Source organism: Daktulosphaira vitifoliae, unplaced genomic scaffold, assembly GCF_025091365.1.
Source record: "Daktulosphaira vitifoliae isolate Bord-2020 unplaced genomic scaffold, ASM2509136v1 Scaffold_1, whole genome shotgun sequence".
NCBI classification, from domain to species: Eukaryota; Metazoa; Arthropoda; class Insecta; order Hemiptera; family Phylloxeridae; genus Daktulosphaira; species Daktulosphaira vitifoliae.
This window is the reverse complement of record NW_026099572.1, coordinates 61,966,517-61,985,675: the sequence shown is the minus strand read 5'-3', so window position 1 is coordinate 61,985,675 and position 19,159 is coordinate 61,966,517. Positions and strand designations below refer to the sequence as shown.

At 24.4% G+C, this 19,159-nt stretch overlaps 3 protein-coding genes across 3 annotated transcripts; 2 read left to right on the top strand and 1 right to left on the bottom strand.

Annotated features, from left to right (window-relative positions):
- The first annotated feature begins 3,831 nt into the window (after window positions 1-3,831).
- Window positions 3,832-11,538, top strand: LOC126893920 (phosphatidylinositol-3-phosphatase SAC1). The gene is made up of 12 exons (XM_050664470.1): window positions 3,832-4,044; window positions 4,749-4,843; window positions 4,905-5,110; window positions 5,166-5,297; window positions 6,145-6,250; window positions 6,334-6,521; window positions 8,280-8,435; window positions 8,536-8,853; window positions 8,922-9,158; window positions 9,829-9,930; window positions 10,014-10,074; window positions 10,898-11,538. Exons 1-12 carry the CDS (start codon window positions 3,986-3,988, stop codon window positions 11,050-11,052), a joined length of 1,815 nt encoding a protein of 604 aa, XP_050520427.1. The 5' UTR covers window positions 3,832-3,985; the 3' UTR covers window positions 11,053-11,538.
- Window positions 11,539-13,348: 1,810 nt separating this feature from the next.
- LOC126896960 (protein HIRA homolog) lies at window positions 13,349-16,844 on the top strand. The gene is made up of 2 exons (XM_050670211.1): window positions 13,349-13,688; window positions 13,743-16,844. Exons 1-2 carry the CDS (start codon window positions 13,494-13,496, stop codon window positions 16,227-16,229), a joined length of 2,682 nt encoding a protein of 893 aa, XP_050526168.1. The 5' UTR covers window positions 13,349-13,493; the 3' UTR covers window positions 16,230-16,844.
- Window positions 16,845-17,318: 474 nt separating this feature from the next.
- LOC126896962 (WASH complex subunit 1) lies at window positions 17,319-18,889 on the bottom strand. The gene has a single exon (XM_050670215.1). The coding sequence runs from the start codon at window positions 18,699-18,701 to the stop codon at window positions 17,397-17,399; it is 1,305 nt and encodes a 434-aa protein (XP_050526172.1). The 5' UTR covers window positions 18,702-18,889; the 3' UTR covers window positions 17,319-17,396.
- Between the last annotated feature and the right edge of the window lie 270 nt (window positions 18,890-19,159).

Genomic DNA, 19,159 nt, shown 5'->3' with positions numbered 1-19,159 from the left:
ATTTCAAATAACTTATCAATTTCAATGCATCATGATTTTATGTAGGACTAATTTAATATAATATTATTCATAACGCATATAATATTTAACAAATTGTCATGTTATGGTTTTTGATTAAGGAGTTTAGATATATTTAAACTAATGTACACTTCATATCTATGATACATACAATACTATTGAACAGCCAACGCATTACAGCAGACGGTTAATGTTGCAACACACGCAATATGAGTCACCGTTTTATTGCCGACTTATGAGTAAGCTTAGCGTTTTATTCCACTATTCCTGAGTCCAAGCAACAAAAATAAAATCAATAGTTTCTCCGTACTTCATGAATCCTAATATATCTTTATAGAATCGTGTTTAAACTAAAACTAGTGTGAAAAGAATAGTAAATTTATATCTAATATTTATCAAAATCAAAACATATAATTTCATAATTTATTAAAGTAATTAAAGTTTAGTTTTTTGACGCTTTTACTAATTCAGTTGATTCTTTCTCAATCATTAATATCAGTATAGTTAGGTATATGAAAATGGCATAACTTTTCTATATAAATAATTATTTATTATAATTATTATGATTTGATGTTACACATGTAGAGTTACATGTATCTCATAGAGAACAGCAGCTAAGTTCGCCGTTTCTATTCATACCTCTTTGATGGTATTTTTAATTTTTAAATACTAGTATAATCTTTTCTTTACGAAACAATAAAACGAGTGGTTGAATCATATTCTGTAAATAAATCAGAAACTGATGTTTCAGATGGGATGAAATTAATAATATTATTAAAAATTATTATATAATATTTACAACAACCTTGTAATAGTAGTGATTTTGTTTGGTAAACCATCGTATAAGTAAAAACTATTGTAAAATAGACCACTTTAAGAGTAGACATTAGTGTAAAGCAAACGTTTCATAGTAGACGATAAAGCTTTTAATCGCTTAAAAAATTAAAATTTTTTATAATAAACAAAATCATACAATTTTAATTTTAACTCACCAATTTAAATACAACCCCTAATACATCCATTCTAGAAGTCTCATATTAAAGATAAAATTGACGAATTATACAAGTGATATCTGTTAATTTCTCTTACTAAATTTAAGATTTCTTTCTTAACAACTGATATGTTTATTTTATTTAAAAAATGAAGAGTCGTTCAAGAGAAAGACAGTAGTATTTTTTAAGTTGAAAACCTAGTGCATAAGAGAAAGCTGCCGCCACTACCATTTATGTACACATAATATTTGTTTAAATTGAACATGTTTTTAAAAATTTTGTTTGCACTAATATTGACAAGTCTTCGTCTTAAATTATTTTTATTTTATTTTATTTTTATTAATTATTTTATCTTAAATTAAGTCTTTAAATTATTAAAATAATAATTGTTTTAAATAAAATAATAAATTAAAAATAAAATTAATCTAAATATAATCTAGAGTATAATCATAATAAAATCATAACTATTAGTTAATTTTTTTTCACCTTTAAATTATTATACAATAAGGGAAAAGTAGGGTTAATTGGTGGTCTCAACCCTAAACTGCAAACAAACCTATTAGAATTGAGTTAACTGTATTTATTATAATTAGCTATTTTAATACTTAATAAGAGTGTTTAATAAAAAAATCAAAATTCCAAATTTTATATTAAAATCTTAAATTGAAATTTTTGTATGGACAAAACAAAAAAAGGGTCATTGGGGACGGCAGAATTGAATACCCTCAGTGATACAATTTCTAAATGCAGTCTTGTATAGATAAAACTAAGATAAAATGTTTAAGTGTTAAATTTGTTTCTCACTTAATTAAAAAAATAGACACACAAAAAAAAAACCCCTTAGTAAAATTAATACCTTCTCAGCTTCGCATCGAAGCTAAAATTGCACATTTTAAATAGGAAATGCATCATCAGGTTTTATCTTATCTGTGATATTATGGTCTAATCACAGACTACATGAACTATATGTTCATATAGTCTGTGGATAAAGCATCAATGTCCTATCCATGTTTACAAGATCTATGAGTTTAATACATGTTATAGAGAAAAGTTTGACATTTTCAATGCTTCCATCGCGGGGACAGCTGAGCTGTTATTGAATAGTGTTGGCTATGTGTTGCCCTCTAGTGTTTAATATAACTATTATTACTTTTATAAAGAGCTTATAATCAGAAATGAATTGTTTATTTTCCATTGGAAATTTATTTTATGTTTTTCAATACAGTTATTGCATAAATATCTAGAATAATAAATAATTATCGCATTTAATTCAATTTTCCGTTTTGTATACACTTAGAATTTTGTTTAGCTAAAATTAAATACCATGAATTTATAAATTTATCCTTGTTACATTAATTACAGTGTTTCAATGGCTGTATTGTAAGAAATATCAGTTGTTTATCGGATTCTTTTTTTAATATTATTATTTGGCAGCATTTATGATGTACATAAAAATTCTTAAAACAATTGGATATTATGGACAGTAACTCAGTTATTAGTGTGAATAGAGATCATGAATTAATATTAATAGTATCACACTGTTGAAGTCAAGTAATTTTTTAATCGGCTTTTAAAAGAAAATTATATATTGTGGTATAACATGATGGATTTCCTCCAAATTGTAGTCAGAAATCGTTTCCTAAATATGAAATAAGTGGTTAATCGAGGGATTTCCACAACTTTCATCATTTGGGGACTATAAAAATCGCAAATATTTATTGACAAATTAGTCTAGTATTCCGGTATAGTTTACTGGTTTAGTAGTATAGTTTCTATAAGTCATAGTGTTCCTATTCATTATTATATATGTTTATTAAAATAATATTTGTAACTATTTGCTTTGATAATTTTTTGTGTTATGCCCATTGAAATATTATTTAAATATCAAAAATATTACTGAGTGTTGTTATTTAATTCAACTACCTGTCTTTACAGCTTCAACCAAAAGATTTACTGCCAAAATTGGGCCCAAGAACAAATAAAAATTAATTTACTTCCGGGTCAAATATTTAGTCTGCATTAACACTCTTGAAAGAAAAGATAATATGTATCATATTTTGAATAAAAATTAGAAAAAAAGGAACTTAATTAAATTTTGAATGGGGCCCCTGCAACTCTAGTTATTATTTTATATAAAATAAATTAACTTATAATACTTTATCTTCAAAAAATTCTATTAAGTATATTATAATTTTTTTAAAGAACAAGAAGGTACATTTATATCAACGAATTTTTGGATAAATATTGGAGTTTGACCGAAGAATTGTTTAACTTCATAATGTCTAATACAACAAATTAAAAAATTTTTTTTTGTTTTATATTACTTAATATAAATTTATTGTATTCATTCTGTGTAGATAATATATTTACTAGAATCTATAGTTTCTTATTAAGTTATAATATCAAATACTGAAAAATGTTTTTGACACAAAACACTTTTTACTGGTGTTAAAGTGTATCATATGATTGAAATAAGTATTTTAAATTTCTAATGTAATGCTATCTGCTTATTAAGAATTAGTCATTTAAGGTATGTTCAACTAGATTGCGCCACGTAAAATGGCACAATTGCTATATCAATAACAACCGGACCGTATAACCACAGATAAAATAAATATTATCTTATCTGTGGTATAACACAGTCTAATATCTATTTTTTATCACATTAATTTACAATGATTATGTTTAAAAAGATTTCTAATAATGATATCAAACTTATACGTAGCATACATCAACGTACATAGCTCCTAAATATACCAATTTTAGCAAAAATATTAGTATATTAACTTAATTGTTATTATAATTAATATATTGTTTAGACGATCATAATTGATAAATTTTTAATGGTATTCCTATTGAAATCTCATAAAGGATCCATTTTTCAAGATAAATTGTATTGTATTACATTGAAGTATTTTTATTGAAAATTTGAGAGTAGAAAAAAAATCATTTAATCGGTATCAGTTTTTTTTATAATGATTCCTTCTACTAATAGTTTAAAGGATTCTCTTATGGTATATGATCATTTTAACTTGTAAGTTATGAAATATTTAATTTTAATAAAAATTAATTAAAATTGCTTGTTAATTTCATTGAATAAATGTATTTTTCTTGTATTTAATTGTTTAATGAGCGTTTTATAATCTTTTAAATTAGTTAGATTTTTTTTATGAAAAGTTTTATAAAATAGTTTAGAACTAAAATTGTAATATTTGTATTTTGGTTTAATATCTTTATGAGAACTCTAAAGAATATATATACTTAAATAAAGTACATTTAAATTATTAAAAAACAAATACTGTAATTTATATAATAATAATTTTTATATCATTAAACCCAGATTAAAAGACCAAATTTGATGGTATTACATTCTATAAGCCTAATTAAAATAAATTGATTACCTATTTACTTTGTTCATTTAATTATTTATAAATAGAACTAAAAAGAATAAAATGAGCAAAATAAAAATTTTAATATACATTTTATATGATCCCCTGAAAACTTACAGTCCTGCCTAATCAGATATTTGTTATTTATAAATTGTAATAATAATATTTGATACTGTTTTATTAAATAATAAAATTGAATACATTTGATTAAATATTTTTTAATACATAACATTTTAGAATATTTAATTATAGTTAATTAGAATTAAGTATAAAAAAATCAAAAATTAAAGTTAACTATACGAAATAGAAATAATTTTTTTGAATTTAGTATTATATTTTTTTTATTTAGGTATATTTGTCCTGATAATATTTTTATAGAACCAATACAAAATACAGATATACTATTAAATATTGATCGTATAGACTTTACTTATAAAAAAGAAGGTAACAAATATATTTTACAAAAACTTATTTAGGATGTGAAGTAAAAATGAATTATTTTTAGTGAACAATGGGCAAATACCAAAAGATTGCAATCATCAACAAATATTTGGTTTATTGGGTATTATAAAGTTATTGGTTGGTCCTTATATTGTCATCATTAAAGGAAAAAAACTGATTGGCAAAATAAGTGGACATGATATTTGGCAACTGATAGATGTAGACTTGATACCATTACCAAAGACTAAACTGCATTTAAATGAAACACAAGTATTAAAGTAGTTACTTTTTATATGATATGTTGTTATTAAAATTGTTTTTTTAGATACAAATGGATTTAGAATATGTGAATATGGTAAAACAAACGTTTAATACACCTTATTACTATTTTTCTTATACATATGATTTAACTCATTCAATGCAACGACTATATTACACATCGCCATCATTTTTAGAAGTGAGTAGTAAATTATATATTTATATAAAAGTAATCATTGAGGTTTAGAATTTATAAAATATAATTTAACTAAAAATAATGTTAATATACAAAATGTTTAGTCAATCTTCTCTTGACTAAACTATTATTATAAGTTAAAATAATATTTTTATTCAAATTAAAGTTATCATTATAATTACTAAAACTCAGTCATATTCATATAACCATTGGTGCGACCAATAAGAGGGATATTTAAGGTTGTATCTTCCCCTCCTAATTATAAGCAATGTTTAAATTTTTTATTTGTGATCAATTTTTTTTTTGCTTATTCAAATTTTCTCTAATAACGATACAGAATAAAAAATTTTAATGCGAAAAAAAAGAGTTACAAAAAAATTAAAAAATAATCCTCATCTCCCCAATTTTATTGTGATTGCATCACTTGATGAACTTGAAATTGTGATGTTATGTTAAGTTATGATACTTAAAGTAGATATTTATAAGCTTCTAGTGTGAAGTAGAGTAAATGTAAACAATTGGGATAATTGTATTTTTTTGTAAAATATTTAGCAGATTTTATTTAACATTGAAAAGTTCTGATATTAATGTGTTGCTATAATATAAAATGCAAGTTTGAAATAAAATTTATCTAAAAAAGTGCATTACCAATTACTTCCACTTCATTCTATATTTAATATCTTATAATTCTAACATTAAGTATAATTATGAGTGTTTGAACAAACACATGAGGCATTCACTACTTAAAGATTGTCCCCTTGAGCTGAATCAATTTATGTTAAAATCAATTTTTGACACTTTATTCCTTATTTATATATATTAATCACACTTATTTATTACATATTTTAAGACTCCAATGTATGAAAGAGCTGACAAAAGATTTTTATGGAATCATTCTTTGCTATCAGATTTTTGTATAGAAAATCATAAATTCTGTGTCCCAATAATTCATGGATGTAAGTTATTTTAGTTTACATAATGTTAATTTTAAAAATGTTTGAATCAAGTATTGAGTTATTTATGAAAAGAATTCTTACAGTTATTGCTATAAATTATTGTGTTTTAAATGGAAAACATTTTATTTGGACCATTGTTTCAAGAAGATCTTGGAATCGACATGGGCCAAGATTATTAAAGCGTGGGATAGATCATGATGGAAATGTAGCAAATTTTGTTGAAACTGAAATGATAGTAGAGTATAATAACACAAGAAGCTCTTATATTCAAGTATTTATAAACATTAATTTGAAAATTAAACTTAATAATTAGAGAATATCCAAAATGTTGTTTATTTTAAATTAAAAATTACATTTTTTATATTTATGCATAAAGGTTCAAAGATTTGAAAGGGGTAGAACAGATTTAATTAAAAATTCTTATAAATTTTTATCCTATAATCATTCCACTGTAATTTGTTTTTTAACAATTTTTACATTTGAAGACTATGTTAAAAACCATTATTTATTTTTAATCATTTTAATTTATGACTTATAAACTAATATTATAATATTAAACTCTAGTTTACTATTATTGATGAACAACTGGTCTAGTGAAAATATACTTGATAACTACCATTGAAACAGATAATTGTGATCTCTGGTATTATGATAAACAAATTAATGATAAATTTGTATTTTTAACCAAATATTTAAACAATTTTTAAATACAAATGATTTCCTACAAAAATGTTTTTTATTATATCATCAAACTAAAAATAGGAGTTTAATTAAAATAAAAATTTTGGTTTCTTATTCTTAAAACAATGAAAATAAAGTTTCTTAACTACAAAGAGTTATCATATAATTGTAGTTTTTAACTCATACAATATTTTTCTAAACTAAATTTAAATTTTAAATAATTTCCAAGAAAATGAGTTTCTTATCCATAATGAATCACTGTTTAATTTTTTTGTTTTTGGGAGCTAAATCTTTATGTATTAAGTCTAAGTCTTAACCCTCTCATTTTGCACCTATGCTCAAAACATCAAATATTTATCAAGTTTTTAAAATTATTATTAATATTACATAAAATTAAAATTAAATTACCATCTACTTTATACTATTATGACAATGTACAATAATATATTTTTATAAATAATTAATTATATATAGTAGTAGGATTCTTTTCATACTAGTCACTCAATTTCTCTTAAAATAATAATTATATTTGGTAATATTTAGATATATATGTATTATTTTTTATTAAAAAATTATAATTACTTTTTTAATTCATCTTTTATACCTTATAAGTAAAGTCTGGAATTATTTTCATTTAAACATTTTTGTAAAGTTATTCCGAATACACTGCAGCTAGTATTGTTGTGTCCTACCTAGGATGAGACATGGTAATGTGTTAGAGTGGATGTCGTTGTAATGTGAAATTAAAGTACAGAGTTATAACACAATATATTTATACAATGGTTCAAACGCGATCAATTATTGCTTATTCGTTGCCTAATACTAATTATTTTTTAATCCTACTACACTAATATCATAACAATACGGGTTCGTAACTAGTATAAATTTTTAATAATTGACTTGAAAACTTATTAATGATTGTTGTTACATGTCAATTACATGGTCAGTAATTCATAAGTTATTAATATTTTTATACCTAAGTGGAGAAGTACGACTAAGAAATATCTCATGATAAATATTAACATTTCCGTATCTCACCTCTATATTTCAAAATGGTAATAAATTTCGAAATAATTGGTTGAAAGTTTTTATCTTATACCTTATAAAGCTGAATAAAAAAGTAGTAACTGATAAATAGAGAAGTATATGAAAATACTAGAAATAATTATCTTAATATAATCATTATTTTAAGAGATATTGAGTGGTTAGTGTTAAAAGAATCAACTTGTATATGTTTTTAAATTATTTTATTAAAATACAAATTGGTTATAATTAAATAATTAAAAATTACTGTTTTAAATTTTACTGAACAAATTATATTTATCTTCTACTAATAATTTTGTTTTAGACGCGTGGTTCTATACCCTTGTTTTGGTCCCAATATCCAACATTAAAATATAAGCCTGTAGTGCAATTAGCCACAAATGAAAATCATTTAGAAGCTGCAACTCGACACTTTAATGAACAAATATTACTTTATGGTCAACAAATTTTAATTAATTTGGTAAATATAATATTATAATAATACAGTATATTTAGTAAGTTAAAAAAAAATTTTGGTGTCAAACAAACATTTTGTGAAACTGATATCTTTGTGTTTATAGATTGATCACAGAGGTGCTGAACAAGAACTGGAACGTAAATATCATGACATTGTAAATATGATAGATAGTAACAAAATTAAGTATGAAGCATTTGATTTTCACTGTGAATGTAAAAAAATGAGATGGGATAGACTTTCAATTCTGATAAATAGAGTAGCACATGAACAGGACAATTTAAATTATTTTCTTTTGGGTTCAGATGGTAAATTATTGATATCTCAAAAAGGAATTTTCAGAACCAATTGTATAGACTGCTTAGATAGAACAAATGTTGTTCAAAGTCTATTAGGAAGAAGAATGTTAACCATCATGCTACAGGTGCTTGAATTTTTAATAAGCATTACGAATATATATCTCCAGACATATTCTTTAATTTTTTATTTTAGAAATTAGATATATTACATATAGGTCAAAAAGTTGAAGATCAGTATGATTTAGAATCATTATTTAAAACAGTCTGGGCTGATCATGCTGATATTATTTCAATTCAGTATTCTGGAACAGGAGCGCTGAAAACTGATTTTACTCGTACTGGTAAACGAACATACAATGGAATGTTAAGAGATTTGAAAAATTCATTAATTCGTTATTACAAGAATAATTTAAAAGATGGTGTGCGACAAGTAATTATGATTTTAATATTTTTCTCGTAGATAAATTATGTATAAAAAGTTAATAAATTATATATTATTCATCATTTTCAAATGTAAAATATAAGAAGTTTTTTTTTTTTCAAAAATTATTATAAAATTATTTTAAAAATTTAGTATCCCACATATCATATATTTAAAATAATTGTGAGTTCTATCTCCTCTTTTTCTTAAAATTGTGTTAATTGAAATTTTGATGTAGTGATTTACAATGTAAAGGGTGATCCTTAAATTGTAAATATTTAATATACAATTATATAATTGACCCTAATAACTATAAAAACCACTTAATCTTATCCTTAAAGTGAAGGTATAATTTGATATTTTTTTTTTAAATATAATACTTGGAATACTTTTTACTTCTGATAAGAAAAAATGTATGCTTTATATTGGTGTTTTGGATGATATTTAGTGAAGAATAGTTAATTAATTATCTAATATTTATTATTAATGTACTATACAATCAGATCTGTGAATCATATTTATTTTATAACATTTTTTAAATAACAAAAATGTAATATTTTGATTGTGTCAACATCCATAGGGCACTATTTAATATAATATGTTTAAACTTGTCTTGTCTTTATTATATTTTATTAATATTAATTAGAAATAATTGCTAATAATTTTCTTATTCTTTTAGGATTGTATTGATCTTGTTTTAGGAAATTATAAAGTTAATAATGAAGAAAGTGCATCTTTGTCATGTCCATTAGAAGTTAAACCTGCATTAAAGTATATTATGGTAATGCTATATAATTTATTATAACATAAACAATTTTTAAAATAATAATAATAATTTGACTTAAAATTGTTTGTTTTTTTTAGTATCCTATCATTTTGATGATTGCCCTTGCAATGTTTATGGCTAATGCAATATTTACATCAGGTTTGTTCAGTTCAATTTGTAATGTGTATTAATGTATAAATAATATTAATAATAGTATAATCCATTAATGAATAATGGATCTAAAATAATTTTATCACTTATAATAATTTAATAATAATATTTTATTAAAATATAAAATAATGAACTCCTGTTGTATACACCAATCATCTAAATAATTTTTAATTGATGCCATAGTAGATTTAAGGATATGTGGGTGTTAAAATACTTCATAATTATAAATACAAGGATAATTCATAATTATCCTTCCTTATTATAAAATCTTGGCACACTACTGTTGTTGTAAATTTCAATAGCTAATAAGACATAGGTGAGTGAGTGATAGATCATGGAAGTTTGGGACATTTTTTAACTTCTATTGTAATAATAATTTTTTTAGTATTTTGCATTTTAGCATTACTGAATGTTTTCTATAAAAATTTCTTTTCTAAATTTTCTGTTATCTACATATTTTAGATAAAAGCTATTGGTTGTCTTCTTATAATTTTAAGAAAAAATAAACAGGAATTCCTGAAATGTATATTTTTAATTTTCTAAATCAATTTGACTAAAAAAAGGTAAAATGATTACCTAATGATTATGTGACCATTATATTTAATCATTAATATGATTAATATGACTTACTAGATGATAGTTCTGTATCTTAAAAGTAAACTATTACTAGTAAACTTATTTTTCAAAATGTGGTGTGATATTTTATAGAATCGTTATTCTTATTATTTTAACCTTTTGATACAACCCTTCTTGTGGCTAATGCTGTATAAGTACAATGTTTAATAATTTTTTTTTCTCTTGTCATTTATAGAATACAGTACAGGAACATACCTTTTTCTGCTTTTCTGGGGTTCTATGGTGATTTGTGTATTATCGTTAATACTCTATTATGGAAAGGAATTTGTTAATTATCCAAGGCTCTCTAATTTTGATAATGGTCGACGTTTGCATCATCATCAATCATAAGATACCACACATTCCTAAGTTATTAATTTTCATTTGTTAAAAAATTGGAAATTTTTTTCAATGTAATATTTTATAAAATTTATAAATTTATTGATTGTCATATGTGTGTGTTGCTATTAATAACAATGTAATTAAAATAAATGTATATATACTTACTTCTGCATTATGAACCTTTTTTCACTTTATTAAATTATATTACTTGTACTATTAAAGTAAATTACTATATTTATTTATCAATTATTACAGTCTAAAATTATATTATGTTACATTGGAAAAAAACATTTTGTGTGAATTTTATTATACATTTTTTTTAATTTAAATAATTTTCTTTTAATGAGCAGAAGTTAAAGTTTTATGGAATAGGTCTATGGAAGTCTGTCATAAATCTATCCAATATAAATCTGTCTTAATTTCAATATTTATAAAATTTGAAAGATCACCCATAAATAGCAATAACAGTATATGAAAATTTTAAAGTGTAATCTATCTCATACATTTTGGTGTTTAAATAATAATAAAATGTTTTTTGTTCCTACTTTTTGATATAATATTATTATTTTTTTATTTTTAATTAAAACCTTAATTATTCTAGTTTCATTAAAAAAAAACCAGCACAGGGGGATCGCGGCACAGTGGTGACGTGCCATAGTTGGATCAAGTATAATGATATCTAACAGTGATTATCACTATCAAAAAAAACGCTTCGATGCAAATCTTTAGATAGTGTTTAATTTTAAAAAATTGGTGGATTATACCAAACGCAACATCATGATCTGCTAGTTCGTTATTAATATCCTGATTCAGATAAAGTATGTCGAATGAAAAAGGGATTATTAAAAAATATTATTTCTCATAAAAAAATTATGTTGATCCATACACTTTTCAATAAGTTATATCATTATAAAGTTAAAAATGTAAAAAATAAAATCAAGAATTTTCACACAATAATAGCATTCGGTAGCTATTTTCACCGTGAAGAAAAAATAAAGTCCGAAATTTTTTTTTTGCATAATAAAGTACATTACATTAGCTTTAATTTAAGATATATATAAAAGTCTCAGACTTTCCGGAACACTTTCAAAAGTTTATTTTTTTTGAAAAAGTTGTCATTTTAAATCTCCCCTTGTGGGCAGGTTAAGGGTTAAATTTAATTTTTAATTAAAAAAAATTGAAAAAATTTCGAAAATTAGCGATTTTTAAATTTCGACTAGATACGATTTGTGATCTTTTGACGTATCGTTGAAAAAAATCGGTTCGGTGAGAGCTGCGAAAAAGTGGTTACTGACACAAAAAAAAAAATACATCTTAGTAAAACCAATACCTTCTCAGCTTCGCATCGAAGCTAAAATCAACAAAATTGGAATTTAGGTAATTTTAAATTTATTAAACAGAGTTAAATTTTGTGTTATTCAGTATGACATTATTAATAAACTTTTAAATGCACTAATTATTTTTTCAAATTTCCAATAGATTTTTTTATTTTATAATGTACATTCACATATACTTAAATATTTACCCACTCGGTAGTGTTAACCCGGATGTAAATAAAGCATTTGCTTATTAAAAAATGGATTAATTCAGTCTACATTTCTATAAAGGTTCTACCTATCTATAAAAATCAGATATTATAATCATTTTTTTTTTTATGAAATCAATCGTTTAAAAATTGTAATTATAACATGTTAATTAATATAATTTAAACTTTTTTTTTTCTTAAAATTGTGTAAATTTTATATAAATACGAACATTAAATTCTAACTTTTAAAGCAAATAGAAGAATCGAAACATCTACAGCTAAGTTTGGAGCTACTGTCTAGTAGGGTAAGATGGCGAGTTTAAACTTTAAAAGGCTATTTTAACCATACATCTCGAATTTAACGTTTACACTTGGATACAGAGCCAACTAAATAATGTGCGTAGAAAAGGAATTACGCCCTATAAAGGCTAAATTATGATTTATTTTAAGTATAAATTATCACTAGAAGACGAATAACTGATGAATTAGTATAAAATAATTTGTAAAATTTAGGTTGATATAAAATATTTTTTATCCTTTGGAGTATGTCTTTAGATCCTAGTCATTACAGTTATCAATAGATATTTTAAAACATCCTATGCTAATATCATAATATTATATTAATATTAATAATAATAATAATATTAATAATATCATATCACATAAAAATTAAAAAGTATTTTCACATATCCTCGTTTCTTTAACCGTGTACGCAAATATTAGTAGTCAATTTACTCTTTGAAGTGAGAAACGTTTTATTTGACTTATTATCATTTTTAACAAAAACGATCTGTGGTAATAAAAAATATCTTCCCGGTAAAAATAATTTTCATCATTTTTTTTCATTAGATTTAAAGTTTAATGTCAATTATGGTTTTTATATTTATTTAATGTAAGTAATCAAGAAAAATAAGCATATTACAATATGATTGTTTTAAAACCCTCATGGATTACTCATAATGGAATGCCAATATTTTCAATTGACATCCATCCTGATGGTACTCGTTTAGCTACTGGTGGACAGGGAAGTGATTCTGGTTTAGTTATTTTATGGAATACAGCAGCAATATTAGATGAAAATAGTGAAAATGACGAAAATGTTCCAAAAATTTTATGTCACGTAAGTGTAGTTAAAATTTATACATCCATTTATTAATTTTTTTATTTTTCTCAGGTTGATAGTCACTTAGCCTGTGTCAATTGTGTTCGTTGGAGTACATCGGGTAAATATTTAGCATCTGGCGGTGATGATAAAATTATTATGATATGGTCACTAACCAAGTATCCAAATAGTGGTAATGTTGTTTTTGGAACAAAAAATATTGTTAACATTGAAACATGGAAATGTATGTATACACTTAGATCACATTCAGGAGATATACTTGATTTAGCTTGGTCTCCCCAAGACACATATTTGGCATCATGTTCTGTAGATAATACTATTATAATATGGGATGCTCAAAAGTTTCCCTCTGTACATAAAATACTTACTGGTCATACTGGGTTAGTTAAAGGGGTATCTTGGGATCCTATTGGAAAATATATCTCGTCTCAATCTGATGATAAATCATTAAGGATTTGGAGAACTTCAGATTGGCAGTCCGATACAATTATTACTACACCTTTCAAAGATTGTGGTGGAAATACTGCAGTACTAAGGCATAGTTGGTCACCTGATGGTCAATACCTTATTTCAGCTCACGCTATGAACAATACTGGCCCAGTCGCTAAAGTTATAGAAAGAGATGGTTGGACATATGAAAAAGATTATGTTGGACATAGAAAAGCTATAAATTGTGTTAGATTTAGTAGTTCAATAATGGAACGAAAAATTGGAAAAAAAACACATAAAATGTGTTTAAGTGCTGTTGGTTCTAGAGATTCGAATGTTTCTGTTTGGCTTACTGGGCTCAGAAGACCTGTAGTAGTCCTTGAAAGTTTGTTTCAAGGACCTGTTTTAGATTTATCTTGGTCAAAAGATGGCCTCAATCTGTACGCATGTTCTTTTGATGGTACTATAGCAATTTTATTATTTGATCAAAAAGATATTGGTAAAGCACTAACAGATCAAGAAAAAAATGCTATTTATGAAAAAATGTATGGTGTGTCTTTATTAGAAAGACAAAACAATACAATGCTTATTGAAAACCCTGCAATTTTAAAAATGAATGGTATTCAATCAGTAGTTAAAACAATAGATTACTCTTCTAAAAAAGAAATAAAAATACCTCCTAAAACTTTACCTCCAATATTAAAAAAACAAATTGAAACTCGAACTTCTGATGGACGTAGACGTATAACTCCTATTTTTATACCGCCAACATCTGATAATACTGAAGAAATAAATATTTTACCATTTTCTTCATCGAGTGAAAGTAAAAGTCAAGTGGTTATCGAAAGAGTTGATGACATAATAGAACCTAATATTAGTAATAGCTGTAGCAACTTTAGTCAAGAATCTCAAACACCAAAAATTATTGACTCAACTGTGTTAAAAAATCCACCAACTTCAGTATTACAAGTTTCTCCTCATAGAAATGAATCTAAAAAGAAATCGGAACCACAATCAATGTTATCTAGCTTATTCCCTATTAAAAAAATAAAATTCAATGCAGTTGAAGAAAAATGTGATAATTTAAAATCTGATTTTATTCAATGTTCTGCTCAAAAGCGAAAATATACTGTTTCTGATGAAGGCGCTTATAAAGTTGTCATTGAAAATGAGAAATGTAATACAACAAGCGGACCAATATCAAAGATGAAAGTTTATTCTAACAATATAATTATTTGGGAAAAGGTATTTAGTTCTAGTATAGTGAAATACTGCATGAATAAAACATTGTGTGTCTTAATTGTAGCATTAAGTAATTCTACAATACACTTATTAGAATCTAAGAATGGTTCCCCTGTTTGTCCTCCATATGTTTTATCATCACCTGTTAATCAAATAAGCTCCAACAACAACTATTTATTATGTATGACTCAAAATACATTATCTGTTTGGGACATCAATGAACAAGTTTGTGTTTTACATGAGGAAAAATTAAATACATTAATTTGTTCTAACAAAAATAAACCAGTCCATGTACAAAAATGTATGTTAACTGAAAATGGAACAGCTCTAATAACTTTAACTACAGGAAAGTCCTATATGTTTTCTATTAAAACTAAATGTTGGATGATGATTGGAGACAGTGGAGATCCAATATATTCATATTCTTCTCAAAAGCATAAGCACAACGAATTAAATAAAAGTAGCACTCAATATCCATTAAGTGTGATGCAAGCTTATTCTTCTAAATATAAGCCAAATTTGATCTTAAAAGGTAATGAAGAAATAACATCTTTATGTTCAAAAGCATTTTTAGAACAACAAATGTCAGCAGCTTTAGCTTTGGAATCTGATAAAGAATATAAGTATTGGCTTTTAACATTTGTTTCATTTTTAACTGAAACAGAAGATAATGAAAGTTTGAGGTTCTTATGTCAAAGTTTACTAGGAAGTTCTCACAGTTATCAAAAACATAAAAAAAATCACACCATACTAGGTATGTCAAAACATGAACTTTTGAAAGAAGTACTAGTTATAGTTGCAGGTTCAAGAAGTACTCAAAGAATATTTACGGAGTTCCATGATCAATTACAGCAACTATCCAGATAAAAAAAATAAAAAACATAGTATAACATGTTTTTACTCTTTTTACATTGAATGTAAATCAATGGTTTTTATTTTTTATGATTCCTTAATAATACTTCTGACTTCATAATACTACTGTATTACTTCATGTTTAAATAGTTTATATTTTTGTTTTATTCATAGACATTACACTTAACTTAATAAATGTTATTAGCTTAACTTAAATGTAACATAATATAATGTTCAGTGTAATGCAAAATTATAATTAAGTTTTTAGTTCCTTTTACTTATAATGAAGTATATTTTTACTTGTATTTTTGTAATTTAAATAATATTAAAGTAATTGAAGTATAATTGTAACATAGAAATTAATTCATATAGGTTTTGGCTTTATACAATTGTAATTTATATGGGGTTTTAATACTCAAGTAAGATTAATCTTAATTATTGGCTATGTTTACTGTATAATTAATTAAATTTGTTAACAAATGCTGTGATTTTTTTATTTATGTTAAAAAAATTGTACATAGTTTTTTTTGTAAATTTTTGTTATTTTGTATGTAAAAAATATTTATGCTGTATAATATATTTGATGAACATCTAAAATAATAAATGACAACTTGGTAAATTGAGCTTGTATATGTAGTATATTTGTTGAAATATAACTTCATGATAAAAAAAAAAGTGAAAATTTAATGCATAAATAATGATATATATTACTTTATAAAATTAAAGTTAAATTATTATTATTTAGATTAAATGGAATTATAATTTTTTTTTTTTTTAACAAATATTAACGGTATAGTCAATTTAAGGTAAATAACATTTTTGGTAAGTGACTAGGGGATGAAGTTAGGGCTGTATTAAGCTATTTAATTGCCCTAAATATTAAATTTAAAAAAAATTACTTTTTAAGCGCCCTTGTAATTTAGTTTACTACATATTTTTGACTGAAAATGATACTTTAACATGAGAAAAATCGTCAAACATGAAATTTTAGATTTTAAACGCCTTGCTGTATGTTGATTTTTCTTTTGTAGATTAAAGTTTTTTTTTATTATTTAAAACAGTATTTTATTTTTTATAAAACAGTTAAGACAAGTAATAATGGTATTTATCAATTAGTTTTTTTAAATAAATATAATTTATGTATAAAAATTCTGAATAACAATAATATTATAATAATTTGAACTAATCATCCCAATCGCCATCAGTTTCATTATTTTCATCAATATCATTTTCAGATTCTGAATCTGGTGGTAACATTTTTGTAGCCATCCTATATATAACTCCTTCTAACCCACTATCATTTTGTTTATTTGAACCAGATATTCCCTGTCTACGCATAGCTAATTTTTTGTGTAAATCAGCCATTAAACCATCACCTGTTGGTACTTCATTATAGTTAGATTTTCGATGATCTACAGGACGCAATTTAGCTTTATGCATTCCTCCTGCATTCCGTATTTCATCCATAAGAATACTATGAGTATTTACATTATCTAAATTTGCAATAGATTTTAAATCATTTTTAACTAATTCAATATCATCATTTGTAGTTTTTATAAAATTTACTGGAGGAATACTTTTAAGATCTTCATTTATTTTAGTATTTTCTTCTAAACAGGTAGCTGAATTATAAGAAATCACTTGAACACTCTTTAAGTGATCCAGTTCATCAAATGATGGTAGATCAGCTATAGTAGATTGAGGGCATACAATTAGTATATCATTATTCACTTTTTCTGAACAAATTGTATCACCGGCAATACCTGGCAAATCTGGTAAATCAGTTGGAACATCAATAGATGGTATTTCTTCATAAACTGGCGTATAGGAATAATTAAACTGATTTTCTGTTTCATTTAAAGGCAATGTAAATACAGGCTTGTTCAAATTTTGAATTTGTTCAGTTTTTTTATCCTCTATTTTAGGATTGGTTTTGTAAGAATTTAATAAGGTATAATTTTTGTATAAATTTTCATTAGAATTGAATAATAACAAAGAACTAATATAATTTATATTATCTGGTATATTACCAATACCTTTGCGCTGCAAGATATCTCTATTTTTAGATGATCTTTTAACAGGTAAATCTACATTAAAAAACTGAAGTTTTTTACTAGGGTCGATAGGTACAGTTACTTTATGAACAACTTGAATATCAGCTACAATATTAGATTTTACATCAAAATTGTAGCAATAGTTATAGTCTTTATAACAATGAGTTGCAGGATATTTAGAACTTGAATAAACTTGGATTGACTTGTTAATGAGAGGTAAATTTTTCACTTTATTAGCTACATTAGTGAGTTTACTATTTAATTTTTCTATTTCACATTTTTGTGATTTAATATTACTTCGGACGTGAGTATAAACAGCATCAACAACTTTGTCTAAGCAATCTAACGATTTAATCAAATGTAATAAAGTTTCTTCATAACCCAAATCATATGGGATGAGAGGTACTTCTGCAGCTTTGTTAACTTCAAACATTTTCACACATGAATTTAAAAAAATAATAATAATAATCAACCATTTCAGATTTAATAAAAATGAATAATGATTTAAAAGGATGCTTTAAATTATATTTAAGGAGCACTTAACAACAAATGTATAAAATTTAAAAAAGGATTAAAAAGAACTTATGTAACACTCGAGTGTTACAATCTTAATACGTCTTATCAATGGTTACAATTAAAATAACTTTGGGTGCTAACTTCAGGACATAAACATAGTAGTTGATATCAGCTACTTCTAGACATTTCGAGGTATATGTCATAAGTACGAAAGATATTAAATTTTGTCATTTTGGGCGCAGATTCTTCTTTTTCCTTGCCATTATTCCAACTATTTGGGATCGGCTATTTTGGGTGCAGATTACATTTTAAAAAAATGATAAGGACCCATTATAATTTTTCTATTTACATATGCTAACGACAACAACAAAAATG

Bases quoted from the DNA above. Each gene is read 5' to 3' on its own strand.
- LOC126893920 (XM_050664470.1), top strand. From the start codon at position 3,986: ATGATTCCTTCTACTAATAGTTTAAAGGATTCTCTTATGGTATATGAT. The intron at 6,251-6,333 runs GTAAGTTATTTT...GAATTCTTACAG, and splicing joins TGTCCCAATAATTCATGGAT to TTATTGCTATAAATTATTGT. The intron at 9,159-9,828 runs GTAATTATGATT...TTATTCTTTTAG, and splicing joins TAAAAGATGGTGTGCGACAA to GATTGTATTGATCTTGTTTT.
- LOC126896960 (XM_050670211.1), top strand. From the start codon at position 13,494: ATGATTGTTTTAAAACCCTCATGGATTACTCATAATGGAATGCCAATA. The intron at 13,689-13,742 runs GTAAGTGTAGTT...TATTTTTCTCAG, and splicing joins TTCCAAAAATTTTATGTCAC to GTTGATAGTCACTTAGCCTG.
- LOC126896962 (XM_050670215.1), bottom strand. From the start codon at position 18,701: ATGTTTGAAGTTAACAAAGCTGCAGAAGTACCTCTCATCCCATATGAT.